The sequence below is a fragment of the Carassius auratus genome, chromosome 41 (genome assembly GCF_003368295.1).
Source record: "Carassius auratus strain Wakin chromosome 41, ASM336829v1, whole genome shotgun sequence".
NCBI lineage: Eukaryota > Metazoa > Chordata > Actinopteri > Cypriniformes > Cyprinidae > Carassius > Carassius auratus.
This window is the reverse complement of record NC_039283.1, coordinates 14,933,399-14,949,009: the sequence shown is the minus strand read 5'-3', so window position 1 is coordinate 14,949,009 and position 15,611 is coordinate 14,933,399. Positions and strand designations below refer to the sequence as shown.

The 15,611-nt window shown below is 36.5% G+C and overlaps 1 protein-coding gene across 1 annotated transcript; it reads left to right on the top strand.

Moving 5' to 3' along the window:
- The first annotated feature begins 512 nt into the window (after positions 1 to 512).
- LOC113060187 (metastasis-associated in colon cancer protein 1-like) lies at positions 513 to 8,249 on the top strand. Its single transcript, XM_026229083.1, has 5 exons — positions 513 to 716; positions 3,181 to 3,322; positions 3,898 to 5,948; positions 6,023 to 6,211; positions 6,392 to 8,249. The coding sequence occupies exons 2-5, from the start codon at positions 3,202 to 3,204 to the stop codon at positions 6,629 to 6,631; spliced, it is 2,601 nt and encodes an 866-aa protein (XP_026084868.1). The 5' UTR covers positions 513 to 716; positions 3,181 to 3,201; the 3' UTR covers positions 6,632 to 8,249.
- The last annotated feature ends 7,362 nt before the right edge of the window (positions 8,250 to 15,611 follow it).

Sequence of the window (15,611 nt, the reverse complement as noted above, 5' to 3'; positions counted from 1 at the left end):
ATGTCTAAACATGGATTCACAGATGAACTAGCTAAAGTTAACCACCAGATGGTGGTCACCGACATTTAATCGTTTTAATGAGCCTTAAAATATAGTTTAATATGATGTTACAGGACTCGACGTTTACGTCTAAAAGTCAGTCTTGTAATGAATCTAATTCTTCTAAATAAAAAAGGAAATTTGAAATGAAAGCTAGACCTGTGATCTTATTAGATAATATTAAGGCTATAAACGTTTGAGTGCACAAACACTTTCAATGAAACTTACTTTTCATAATGTAAACAAACGAAATCGAATACAACATTTATTTATTGTTACAGCTATTAATAAATAAACAAATAAAGATATTTCCTGATATACATTTTGAGTGATGTGGTTTATTCCATTTTTTATTTTTAAACATATGCAGAAGTATGTTTTCCCCTCTAATGAATTTGCATACCGAAACCACATTGTCCATGCAGTTTCAGGTGTTGCAACGCTCTATGCGCACATAAAGAGAAGGCTTGTGGGTGGTGGAGTCTAATAGAGAACCTGGGAATGACGGTCAATACAGCTGTTTGACAGTTTAGTACTACGTATCCCAGTATGCACTTTTCACTTTTCAAGCAGATAGAGGCACACAGAAGTGTAAGGTGTACAGTTGGTGACACTCCCCTACGATTAAAAAGTTCGCAGAAGGACTGAGTGGGGGAAACTAGGCTACTATGTTCCAGGTAAGTGTTTTAAGTTAAAATAGTTTAAACATATTATATTTACGTTATACCATACTGGCGATTTGTCCAACCTAAGCATGGATATAAAACATAGGCTACGTATTTGACCATATCATGTCTTTAACGTGTTTTGATGTAAATAAAATTGTTTGTGCATGTTATAGCAATACAGCAATATTGGGTGACATGTGTGTCGTTATGGCGTTTAAATAAGCTAATAGCCTACTTAAATTATTAAATTTATTTATGTAATAGAAAAAAAAAACTCTCAGTAGAATAATACGTTAATGTTTCAATATGGGGTGACGTTTGCATGCCTTAAAAACAAACAAACAGGTGTATTGTGACGTTACTGATGCAGGGCGTGTTAGTGCGTGTTGATTTGAATAGAGTACTCAGCCCTTCATCAAGGAGACAAAGCTTTGTAAAAAAAAAAAAAAAAAAACCACTGTTACTCAGACAAGACAGACCTGTTTTCATGCATTGCCACTGCATAATACGTATTTAATGATTCATTGCCAAAGACTGACAGACAGAGAGGATACTGGACAGTGATTCAGAGACCTATTACTGGAGAAATTATTCAAAACAAGAGAAGTTTCACTGACTGACTCATTGAGATTGTTAATGGATAATGTTTGCCTCATTTATGTGAAAACGTCTGATGGTGATTGTTTGCTGTTAAAATAAACAACACATCTTTCAAAGTATTAATAGGAATATAAAGTTGAGTACATAAAAAAACAAAATAAAAAATTGTATGTTATGTTCAAGAAAGTGAGTTTCAGATGATTTATAAGACAAGGAGATCTTTTTTAAAGGGATAGTTCATTTTCAAATTATGTTTCAGCTTACCTCAAGGACATCCAAGATGTAGGTGTCTTTGTTTCCACAGTAGTTTCCATTTTGATATTTTTAGGTCAAACCGTTCTTGTCTGTGACTCATATAATTGAGGTCTATGGTCACCACCTCAAAGAGCATGCACAGAGGAGTCCAAATTAAACAATTCCTCATCGTAAGCACACATTGATGACCTAAGACACGAAACGAGCGGTTTGTGTAAGAAAACGAAAAGTATTTATATAGTTTTTACCTCTTGTACACAACCACGTCCAACTGATCTGAGGGCTGGCTTACTCAGCACAAGCGCGGAAAGCACCGGAAGTGATCTCTCGCACATGAACGTCACTCATTGTTTACTGTTTACCACACGGTATGCCACCAATCTGCACTGTCTGAAATATAATGCAGTAATTGTAATTAATTAATTTGTTTTTAATGCACCCTATAATCGTTGCGATTATAATAAACACAACACATTACTCGCTCTATTGACAGTGTGCCATTGGGTCCCTCTGGCACTGGACGTCGCCTCCAGTTTATACGTGGCAAACAAAACACAACGTGCATAACGCTGCGACTAACGAAAACTCAGGATCTTCAGTCAGGCAGGTGTGTGATGCGATACTGTCAATATCCTCGTCGTCGTCTTGTAGTTGTGGCTTTGCTATATTCCATTCATGACAGCATATGCTCTCCACTTCTGTTGGCATCTCACAACACTTGCTACAAAAACACCACCAATTGTGAAGAGATCTCTGTCTCTCTGAAGCTTGAAGACGTTCTGCTGCAGCGGATGCTTTCTCCGTCGCTCCTGAATACTTGATCTGTATATTCTGGTTCAAATAAATATGGTTGTGAAAAAACAACGTTGTCTGTTGATATATTGAAATCACCTTCAATTGCAATTTCCTGTACGTCTAAATATGTTTAGATCTTCACAGTGAAAGGTAACACTTCCGAAATCTCTGTGTAAAGGATAGACAATGTAAGTGTAAACAATGAGTGACGTACACGTGCGAGAGATCACTTTCGGCGCTTTCCGCCTTTGCGCAGACTAAACCAGAGACCCGCAAACACGTCAAACAACAGGAAGCATGCACGCGCTCAGATCAGTTGGACGTGGTTGTGTACAAGAGGTAAAACCGATATGAATACTTTTCGTTTTCTTACACAAACCTGCTCGTTTCGGTCATCATTTAGGTCATCAATGTGTACTTACGATGGGGAATTGTTTAATTTGGACTTCTCTGTTCATGCTCTTTGAGGTGGTGACCATCGCGGAAACAAAGACACCTACATCTTGGATGCCCTTGAGGAAAGCTAAAACATATCTAAATTTTATTTTTGAAAGTGAACTATCCCTTTAAAAGCTATAGACCCACTGGATATTGTGGATATACTGAATGAGCACTGTCCTGAAGAACCTACAATAAAACATCAATAAAATAATCTCAAATAATCATATAGGCAACTCAAGAACACTATAATACAGCAAAAAAATATAAATAAATAAACTGACTTGATAAAAGCTGTCCATAATGAATTGCTTCAAATAAAAACTTATTTTTAAGAGTGTTAAATTTGATTTTCTAATATAAATTTGTTCATTCTTTTAAATAGCTTTGATCTTGGATATTCAAAATGGCAGCCGCAAAAGTAAAGTCAAACAGTCGTGCAGGTAATCTGCTTCGAAGTAGATCGGAGGGGACACTGATAGATATAGATGAGAATGTTACCATCAACAACAACAACAACCTTCATGGTAAGTATGGAAAAAAAATCTCTCTCTCTCTCTCTCTCTCTGTCTATTATTTTATCCATCTATTCTATTTTAATGCATTTGTTAATAATGTGAAGATATTTTTTTCAAAATTATATTTGCTTTACAAATGTGACCATGGACCACAAAACCAGTCATAAGGGTAATTATTATTATTTTTATTTTTTTCATTGATGCATGGTTTGTTATGATGGGACAGTATTTGGCTGAAATACAACTATTTTTATACTTTGAAAGTTGTCCAAATAAAGTTGTAACCGATGCATATTACTAATCAAAAAATAAGTTTTGATATATTTTTAGGTAGGAAATTTGCTAAATATATTAATGGAAAATGATCTTTACTTAATATCCTAATGATTTTTGGCATAAAAGAAAAATGTATAATTTTGACACACAATGTTTTGTTGGCTATTGCTACAAATATAGCCAGCAACTTGGTTTTGTGCTCCTGGGTCATAAATATACTATTCAAATTGATCTAATTGTCCTAACAAATATAGTAGGAATTTTTTATTGGGCTCTCCAGTGACATTTGATAATTTCTCTTTTCTTAGGGGGCTACGGTTATGAGATGGGGAAAACCTCAGAGTGGCCCGTCCTACCGAATGAAATTGAAAATCCAAAACAAACTACCAACCCCTTTTGGAATCAGCTGGGCAGGTCAAATCCATTCTTAAATGAAATCGTCCAAGCCAGCACCTATGACTCTGGAGTGTCCATGCTAAAAGAGGATCCCCTATCTCTGTTTGACAGTATTAATGAGGACTCACTCAGCACATCCTCAGATGAAGCTAATTTTTCTCATCTTTTAGCACCCAGACAAAAAAATGTAAACCGATCTGGGAGGTGGAGAAGTGCCTCAGATATACTTGACAGCCTTGAGAAGAAGGAAGACAAGAGGACGATAAGACTCAACTCTCAAGAACCCTTCATGAATCCTGATTTTGAGTGGTTGAAAGATGACAGAGAAGCATACAAAATGGCTTGGTTGAGTCATAGGCAGCTAACCAGGTCCTGTTTGGATCTGAGTCGAATTAAACAAAGTCCTGGATGGGCCCAGACTCAGGCCACAGACATTCAAATCTTCTGCAAGATTGACCACAATGGAGGCTCTGTGCAGTTGCCAGACTCCAATATCACTGCCCATATTCCTCAGGGACATGTTCCCCCTGGTGAGATCCAAGAAATCGGCCTCAGAGTGCTCCTTGATCCTCCCACTGGAATAAACAACAACTACACCACAACTCTAAGCCCTCTTTTAGAGGTCAGCCTCAATAACCATAATGTTTCGGGGAGCATTTCACTAGAGATGAGAATGGCTGCCAAAGTAAAAAGCGACCCCACAAGCCACGTCTTGACCACATTTATAGGTCTAGTCTCTCAAAGGAAAGAGGGACCTTATCAGAAGATAAAAGATTGTTACATATACAATGATGTGTTACAGATGAAGCTTTTTGATTTAAAACCACGCATGTATGTCATAACTGCTGCCGAGGCCACTGTTTTGGAGCAACCTGCTATGACAGTATGGGATTACTTGGATCGACATATTACAGTGGCCATCTATGGTCCAAAGCACATACACCCATCGCTCAAAGTGGTGCTGGTCATATCTAGCCATGATAATATTCCACCCAGGCTCCCTTTCTCTGATGTCCAGAGAGGTGACAGGAACCTGCCCCCTGTTGTCTTGGAGCTTTGGGGCAAGCATCAGTTCAACCCACATGGCCTAAAAGATCTTCACATTGCTTTTAGAGTGTGGGATTCAAACTTTGAAGTGAAACCAGTGGATATGAATAAAGAGGTGAAGCAGGATCAGCTTAAAGCAGGAAATTTGCTCCATTTACCATTAGATCTGGTCAAGGCGAGTGGAGGTGAAATGTGTCCCTTTAAACTCAGCATTGAAGTGAAGGATCCAAAGAGTCTCATTTTGGGAGACTTCTGTGTTACCTCCCCAGAAGCTGCCCCTCTGAGGTCAGAAAAACACAACCACAGGCGAGCAGATTGGCAGAGGGAAGTGACTCATTCCACACCCATTCCAGAGGAATCAGTCTCAGAAATCCTTACCCAAAAGTTTCAGGACAGACCTGTAGATTTGCATTGGTATGGGGTAGCAGTGAAATCAATCCTCAGACAACCAAGAGTGGAATATCTTCTGGAATACTTTAAAGGTGATACTATTGCTTTGCTTTCTAGGCAAACTGTTAGATCTATAGGTCATATGAAAGTTAAGGAATGGTACATTGGCTTTCTTCGAGGAAGAGTTGGCTTGGTGCACTCTAAGAACTTTAAGGTCATAACCAAGGATCAAGTCATCGACTTCAATGGAATTAAGCTCACCACTTCGGTCCTCTTGGACAACATGTCAGTTCCTTTTAAAAAACTTACCTACATGTACTCTGCTATTCAGACCCTGGTCACAGAGCATATCAAGTCCTGGAGAACCTTCGCTGAGGCTCTCGGTTACTCCGAGGACTCAATTAACGCCATCTCCAGGAGACATGCAGAAACAGAGGCAGAAAAGGTGGCTTGTGTTCTAGAAAAGCTCAAGGAAGACTGTCATGCAGAGAAGATGAAGAGGAAGTTCCAGCATGAGCTTATCATAGTATGCACCTGTTATTCTGACATAAATGTGTGTGTACATCAACTAGTTTTATTAATGATTTATATTCCCCACAGGGGCTGTTAAAGATGGATGTTCAAGGTGTAGTAGCCCATCTCATCCAGGATATAGTGATTTTGTCCACAGCAGTTGAGCTGGGAGTGCGATGGCGGGAACTTGCTGAGAGAGTCGGGAAGCTCTCCAATGCCCAGATTGCTGCTTATGAAGCACCACACAAAGGGAAAAATGGAGAAATTAGTGCCCAGGTGAGATAAAATCCAAAACATATGATTCACTTTCTTTGTTTTTGTTGTTTTATCAATCATTAAATACCTTGTGCATTTTATTATAATATTATATAATTCAGTTATCATTGACATTAACCCGATCCTAGTCACGACATTTGTCATGTCAACATTTAAATATACTTTTGATTATTTCAATAGTCAATGTGGAAGCCTGCATATGACTTCCTGTATGCCTGGAGTAAGCAGTACGGGGACGGCTACAGGGATATGATCCAGGACCTTCATCTGGCCTTGGATAAGATGAAGAGCCCAGTGACCAAGCAGTGGAGACCGATTACTGGAGCTCTCATCACTGTCAACTGCATGGAGGTCCTGAGGGCTTCCGCCTTCCACAGAGATTTGGAGATGACTTTTGGAGCACCTGCACTTCATATTTAGGTGATAGTCCATTCTGAAAGCTGAAAGCTGTGCCATATTTTTTTTTGATGTGATAAATATCGACTTTAGGATGCATCTACCCTCGATGGCAACTGTTCTTTGGAAAAGTACTGTATATATGTTATTGTATACCTGTCTGTATATTATGTGTGTATTCATTGTGACAATGAAAATGTTAAATCTTTTGTCTGATTCTTAAGAAACTTTAGTTGTTACAAAGTCCCTTATGCAATGTTTTTTTGGGTTGTTGGTGGAAAGAGAAATATGAGATTTTTTAGTTAATTTATGATAAGAGATGGAATCTGAAACATTTTCATTCTATATGAACTGCCTCAATGTTACCTCCATTCTTTGTTTTAGTTAAGCAGTTTGGTTTGAATTGTAAGTGCATTCATCAGTACATTTTAATATTTGAAGTTGTATGTGGTATGTGTTACATACATTTTGGCCCACTTGGAATGTAACTTATTAATTGTCAGTGTCAGTGGACAGTATATTGATTTCAGTCTCCAAGGATGTAGCATTATACTAGGTTTAACATCTAATGGCATATTTTTGTTACATTCAAAGTATACAGTATGATACTGAAAAATTGTATTGATCTATTTTTATATATTTTGTTTTTCTAGTTGTCATTTTAATTGTACTAACTACAGTGTTTAAAAGTTAGGATCCTTGTATAATTGCACACCTTTTCTGTGTTAGAACAGTCTTTAAAAATATGTTTTGTATTGCTCTATTATTAATGCTAAAGCTTGAAATGTGTCATAATAATTCAACTGTAACCATTTATGTCATGAAGGAACTCTATACTAAAGGCCAAAGGTGATAATAAAAACCTTTAAAGTATTTTAATCTTGAAATGACTTTATTAAATGGTGTTTAAAAAATCTAATCATTTGATTGAATGCTAAATGCACAAAAGGCAGCATATCACATACATGTCTGCACTGCATTCGGAGTCATGCATTGATGTGCAACTCAGTCTTAAATTTGTCACTACCTTTCATTGCTTTAAAAAAATGATGCCATTATGTGGATACCAGTGGGTTCTCTAGTGACTTCAATGTCACAGCCTCATTTACAAAATAGGATACGGACGCATGGTGCACCGACAACAACCTGCTCCTTAACACCAGCAAGACAAAAGGAGCTCATTGTGGACTTCAGGAAGAAGAAAGGAAGCACGCATGACCCCATCCACATTAACGGGATGGTTGTTGAACGTGTCTCCAGCTTCAAGTTCCTGGGAACCACCATCTTGGAGGACCTGTCCTGGACTACAAACACCTCAAGCCTGGTCAAGAAGGCTCACCAGCATCAATGCATCACAGGGAAACCACTTTCTGCTATTGAGGACATCCATAGAAAACACTGTCTATGTAGAGCTCGCAGCATTCGTAAGGACTCCTCTCACCCTGACCACAGACTGTTTAACCTCCTGCCCTCCGGGACACTTCAGGAGCCTCCGGACAAAGACCAGCAGATTCAGGAACAGCTTTTTCCCTACTGTTGTCTCCTAACTGAATTCTGCCCTCTGCCTTTATTGTACATTTGTAACACATTGTAAACACATCCTGTACTTACTGCTTATTGCACTTCTGGTTAGATGCTAACTGCATTTTGTTGCCTTGTACCTTACATGTGCAATGACAATAAAGTTGAATCTAATCTAATCTAAAAGTTCCACTTGGCTAAAATCAATTTGGTCTTTTACCAGTCATGGTTATGTAGCACAACATTTTTGAGTAATAGATTATTTAGCTATTTAAAGGGAAATGAACATTGTCATAATTTACCACTTAGTCGAGAGTAATTTTGGATGAACTACCCTCTACATACTCTTTGATTATTATTAGACGATTACAAACCATCTCACATCTCTATGATATTACTGTGATTGATGTCCAAATCTCTGTACTTAATTAAGTGTTAACAGTGTTATTTTAGTAACAGTGACCTAGTCCCAATCCCAGCATGGGATGAAGAGGGACTAGAACTGTCTGATTGGTTGTCTAGAGTGAAGTTTGCAAAATGGAGACCATATGAAAGTGACCCAAATAAAAGGCAGACGTTTCTTGAGAAAAGTTATGTGTATTAAAGAGATAGTCCACCTAAAATTGAAAATTGTATCATTGTTCCAAACATGTATGACTTTGTTTCTTATATGGAACCCAAAAGAGCTGTTTTTTTTGTTTTGTTTTTTAGAATGTTGGTAATCGAACAGTCTTGGGACCCACTGTCCATAGTATGGAGAGAGAAAAAAAACATTGTGGAAATCACCCAAAACTATTTGGTTACAGCATTCTTCAAAATTCCCACAATAGAAATAAATTCATTCTGCTTTGAAATGACAAGAGGGTGATCAAAATGATGACAGAAATATTTATTTTTGAATATCCTTTTAATGTTTCACCATCAAATGATCAGTGTTACTGTAGTTCTTCTTTCATATTTACATACATTTTGAATACTCAGTAATAAACAAAAATACTTAATTTACATGATGTTCTTTCAAAAAAACAAAAAAAAAAACAAAAAAAAAAAAAACACTGGACTAGTCCTGGACTCATTTTATATAGAAGTAAGAGTCATTCCAAATGATCCAGTCTGCTTTTGGATCATTTTTTCAAGATATACAATAGTAGGCTTATTCCATTTCTTATTTCATGGCCTTGACTGTTTTCTTGGAATGCTATTTACACTATGGCAACTGGATAGATCTGTTTAGAAAAGTTTATGAAATCTTAATGTAAGAGGCTTGCCTGGACACAACTTGATGTTTAAATCTGGATGCATTCCAAGAAACATAATCGATGGGTGTTGCTTTCTTCTTATGTGCTTGCTCCTATGTAAGTGACTGGTAGAAATATACTATATTAGGACACCAACCTTGTGCCAGAAATCTCAGTGATGTTCTAAATGTACCCTTTTTCTTTTAAGGTTAAGTTGTACACATATCAGCAGATCTACCAAAAGAGCCCGAGGCCCAGTTATTCTTGATAAAGCTGGGGAAAATAGAACGTTTTTCAAAGTGAAAGAAATGGAAAATGGCCAATAACATACTAGAAAGTTCATGTGCCTTGCCAAACATTGTTAACTGCTCTTTTAGTTTTTGGTGAGAAGCCTTAGCCATTGTTTTCCTACTGTATGGTGTTACATCATAGTGTCTGGTATGTGAATAAATGGTACGTTTTACTTCACAAAGCAGCTAAGGTATTCACAAGGACTGGTTTGTTCCATTCTGCAAGCAGCTCACCTTTGGCATCCATTGAGCAATAGAGCAAAGCCAATTCAACTTTAAGAATTAGGGTCATTAACTATAGTGAAATGGGGTGGAATAAAAGTCTTTTTATTGAGTTTTGGCTAGTTAGGTATTCATTATTTAGATGAATGGCTAAGATGAATATGATTTTGTAAGCACAGATAAGTTCAGTGTGTGAATGTCTTTAAGATTAGGTCATTGTGATTATGTGTGAGCTTCTCTGGACTTTTATTTTTATGTTTTATTTTTTTATGGTACAGTACATGAGCCATGAGGCTGGGGTCCAATACCACTGGACCCCAGTAAAATATTACTTTTTTACTTTTTAATGTTTTCTGTCAGCCTTTTTTAGAATTGTGCGGTAACTAGCAAAGGTAAACATGCAAATAAATCACACTTTTGATCTAATCAGTCAAATGAGTTTGAAATGAGAAATTTTTGTGTGATTCAGTTTGATTCATTTAGACAGTTTACTTACACCACATTTTTTGCAGTGTTTTCGCAAACCTAAACAGTGGGTTATTTTATAAGAGAAAAAACAAAAACAGTGCTGGATAAGGTGAAAATTTACCTACAGCCCATTGTAGAAACCAAAGCCTGAAGAAGTATCACAATCTGATTCTGTACCCCAATACTGATAATGGCTAGAAACACTCCTAGACAAAACAACTAAAAATCAATATTTTATTGTAGATTTCATTTTATTTCACTCCTTCAATTACTGTCTTGAAAACCTTGATGTATGAGGAAGCCTAAAATTCATGTAAATCTCATGCAAATGATCAAAATCGTAAAACTCTATTGACCTTTTGATAAGTAATACACAGTTGACTCTCCATGCTGAGTATTGTGTGGGCAAGATGTGCTGCGTGTCCACCCAGTGTAGAACTTGCAGAGCACAATGGTGCCTTTGACACCACATGTTAATGAGAAAAACAAGGGTAATGACTGGAAAACATACTGGCTTCACACTTCAGAGGCACAAACAGGGAAAAAAGCAGGCTTCACATTGCACTGCTTCAACACAGTGACCTACAGCATAGTGCAGTTTCTTTCCTAAAACTTGGCTAACAGGTCACTGTAAAGTAAAATCACCTTTAAGAAATGCAGTTATTTAAAAAGCAATGATTTATACGCAGTAAAAGGCCAAAAATGCAGCCAGAGATGCCATTTAAGAAGCATAAGGAAGAAAGAGATTAAAAATACTAAGTGAGAGTGTATGGACAGCATTTGTTCTATATTACACAAAAAAAGTAACTTGAATAGTTTTATTTAAGTTGTATTTATTTATTTTATTTTTCATTACTGATTCATCCTCAATACATTAATTTATACAAACAACAAAAAATGTATGGGTTAAATCAGGTAAAAATAGGTAACGCGTAGGTTTTAAAGCGTAGAGCTACTTTAATAGCGTTACCAGCTACCTTTTTAGCTTGCTTGTTTGGTCTTAAAAATACAGCGGGACAGTTCAGAAAATGTTTAATGAAGGTTTCAGGCAAAAAGTTCTCATCCAGTTTTCAGAGAGCATGTGAGAAGTGCCTGAAGGTGAATCAGCACAGATCCGTCATCCTCAGCAGTATCAGAGCCTCTGTTTTCACAAGCACTGAGGCACATCAAACTGAGATTAATGGGATGTGACTGCTTTTGTCGAAGGACCCTTTTACCGGATCACATGTGCAGTGTCACACACACTGAGGGGGGATCTGAACACATCAGTGTGGAAAGTGGGCCATGAATCTGGAGTTTATGTAATGATTAAAGATAAAAATAAATCTATGGATGTCAATGGTTACCAACATTCATCTACATATCTTCTTTTTGTGTTTCACAGAAGAAAGAAATGCAGACAGGTTACATTGTGGTCAGTTCCTGTTTTGCCTGCCGTTGATATCTAGTTATCGTGGTTATTCATTAATTAGATCGAAGCTGTTTTGTACTCTGTTCATTATATGAGCTCTTCAGTTCCTTCATTTTACGTCTGGTGTTTAAGTGCAACTTTCATTGATATTCTTCCGTGGATTACCTGTATTCACACTGTTTAATAAATCAAGTCTATATTTGTAACCTTCTGTCTACCTTCATCCCTCTTCATACCCATAATCTGACAGAAATGGCATAAGGATAAGTAAATTATTTTCATTTTTGGGTGGAATATCCCTTTTAAAAGACAGTCCCCCCCCCCCCCCCCCCCAGAAAAAAATGTTTACTTTTGGACCCATTTGACTTATACTGTATGGGCCAAATCAGTTGAAACATTCATCAAAATAGCTTGATTTATACAGCCAAAAGAATGTCAGAATGACATGAGGCATTTTTATTTCGAGTGAGCCATGCCTTACTCAGCTTTAATAATAAGCATTCAGGGAAGGCTGCATGCATTTATGGTTTGTATGTTAAAGGTCAGGCAGTCATGTTACCTGTATGGCCATATCACAAACTGTCCAACTGATTATAAGAGGTACTGAAATCAGAGAACAATGCATTTATATGCAACGAAGGACAGGAGATGCACAGAGATTAAATTTTGCGTTTGCTTATTTTGTTTTTGGTTATATTAGTTATAATAATTGCAAAACTGAAATGAGAGTTTAAACTTTAAACTAAACAATTGTTTAAAGTTGAAAAGTTGAAAAGAAGATCTGTAATATCTGCCATAGTCGCTGAGGTGGAGAGAGGAATTTTCTACCTTTGACTCTTTCTCACAGTGCGAGGAATGATGCCTGAAAGAGCGTGTGCACCTGGTGTGTGAGGCACCTGTTTGGAGTTTGCTGGTCCTCTCTGTCTTTCATATGGGACTCGGTGTGTCTTACATCTCTTATATATATATATATATATATATATATATATATATATATATATATATATATATATATATATATAAAATGCAGATAAGATAGTGAAACTTATTAATAAAACTGCTGATATGCAGATTTTTACTCCTCTTATCAAAGTAAATTCTACAATTCTACCAAATCAGATAAGATTTCAGTAATGCAAGATTAAACTAGTTATAGTTATATAACTATATTTTGAGAAAAAAAAAAAATTCTGTCAAAATGATGTCATACTGCTCAGAAAAACTGAGTGGATTTTTAGCATTATAGAGCAGTTATATCCACACACTGCTCAGACACATTTATACTCAAAAACCATGTAAGAAAATTTTGCATCCAATGTCCCTTTTAAGCATAGAGATAATCAGCATGATTTCTAATATGTGCAATATGACATTGCTTTTTTTTTTAATCACACTTTAAATAATGTTTAACTCAAAAATGTTTTTCTAAATCGAGGATTACCTTTACAATATGCAATAGGCAGCTACAATATGATATCATTAATGTGTAATTTGAAACTACAAGAATTTGATGTAGATTTAGTATCACATCTCTTCTTGTCTGTGGACTATGTGGGATACTGTGTGTGAACAAAATAACTGGACTGACTGTAAGAGTACAGTGACAGAAGGGGCAACACTTTAAATACCTCTTATCTAATCTAAACACACATTCCCAAAGATAATAGTCATTGTAAGCCACTGACACCGCTTGTAAACTTTGTCTGTAAGCCCTGCTTTATCACTTTCATAATACTAATGTGTAATAAGAAACTGTTTATAGAGTTGTCAACACTGCATAATTAGCTACTGTTATACCTGTTTTGTCCTGCCTCATTTCACAGATGATCCTGTTTTCAGCTCGTTGGGGGAATTCTCAATGTCCAGTTTTTGCATGTAATTGTGAAATGGGCCAACAGCCTACTCTCTGCAATAAATCCTGGAATATGATCATTCCAAAGGATTTGTTTTGTGGCATAAATGTTACTTTCATATTTCTTTAAGTGATATTATTGGTGATTTAGTCTACTTTATTCCTGGTATGCTGATCATTTATCACATTCCAGACAGTTTTAAATGTCAGTAAATGAAGAGTCAGGTATGATGGTGTCAGTTTGCAATAATGAAGAATGCAATAATTATGTAAAAACCTTGAAAATTGTAAAGGTCAATGTGATTTAATTAGTGTTAACCATTAATAGAGCAGTACAACAAACGCAAATCTCGCAGGTTAAAGTTAAAGGAGTAAACTTAATGAACTATGACCATCAAGTGGCAGGAAAACATGGTAAATTCTCGACAATTCATACAACTATTCATACACAGTGGCATATTGGAAAAGCACACACTACCTCCCTGTGCTGAGTTTGCATTGTATCGTTTCGTCTATTATTAGTCCTATTTTAGGTTACATTTATTATTAAATTAAGTTACATGAAATTATTGCCCTGCATGATGCGCTGTCCTTTTTGAAAATGTTTTTTTAAAAAAACAGGTCTATTAATTTATACAAAGAATGATGGGCCTAATATCACAATTATTAACACTGCAGTCATAAATTAAATTTAAAAGCAGCATCAATTCATGCAATGATTTTCAAAAACATCCTGTTTAATGTGAAATGCATTTCTTCTTATACATTGCATACTTTTTGTCTGTATGGGTAATTGTCTCTTCATGTATGTGTTTGTGTTTGTGTGTGTAAGAGAAAGAGAGATAGAGAGGAGAAACGATTACACTGACTGTTTTCTCTGGCCTGTCAGACAGTTTCAGTGAAGCATGCCATGCACAATAGGAGCACCTGACCATAAAGCTGCATCCAGGTCTCCTCAGAAAGATTCATCTTTTAAATAACCAGGGTGTTCTCTGGCACTAATTGACTACTGAATGCCAAAAAGCAAAAATATAGCAGTCACGGAATGAAAACTCTAAGCCGTTACGTAACCACGAACAAGCTGGTGAATGACCCCGAGAATATTCTGAATTTACCTTACAACAGCGACATCTGCTGATGAGTGGAGCTATAAGTGCCTAACAGCAGAAAGTCATCTGCGATGTAATTAGGCTATACGTGTACTTACACACAGTATTTGAATCATATAATGACTTTCGTGACAATCCAATCTCTAAAATAATTTCGTCTTTAAAGAAACGATATGATTGACTCGTAAATCAGTCTGGATCATATTCAAATAAACAAAATCAGTTCTCTTTTTTTCCGCATATGACACTGAATTATAATACTAAAAGGTATTATACAAGGCCTCATATGACAGGTGAAATCTATTGTCTGAGGATTCCTAGAGGGCGCTGTTCCCCATCCACTAACTCAAACCCTGCTGCCCTATTTCTCCCGTCTTTCTCTAGTATCATTTTTCTCTAACAGCACATTAACCACTCACAAATCATGGTTATAAACAGAAGCATTCCTTGTCCTCTGGGCATAGGGCTTCATTTGGTTCGTTCCCATGATATATGCTGAGTGCAAGAAGTCGTTTAACATACAATTTATTAGTTTCCTGATTTATGACCCATGTAAAAGAAATGTGGTCTCTGGCCACCTCCCCCTTTACTGTCTAAAATACCCTTTAATATATTTTTGACAAATGATGTGAATAAGGAAGAATGTACAATAATTACACATAAGAAAACAAATGCAAGGCTTGCCATTTCCTTTGTATACCCTGGCCATCCATAGGAATAAGTATATCCATATAATGTCTATATCGTAGCTTTTATTTTTAAAAGGGTTTCATTTTGTCAATCAAAACAAGGCAAAATACAGAGCGGAACAGTGATCACCCATATCTTTAGGGACCTTGGTGCTAAGGATACAACAGGATACATTTTTTGATGTATAGTTATGAATTATGAGT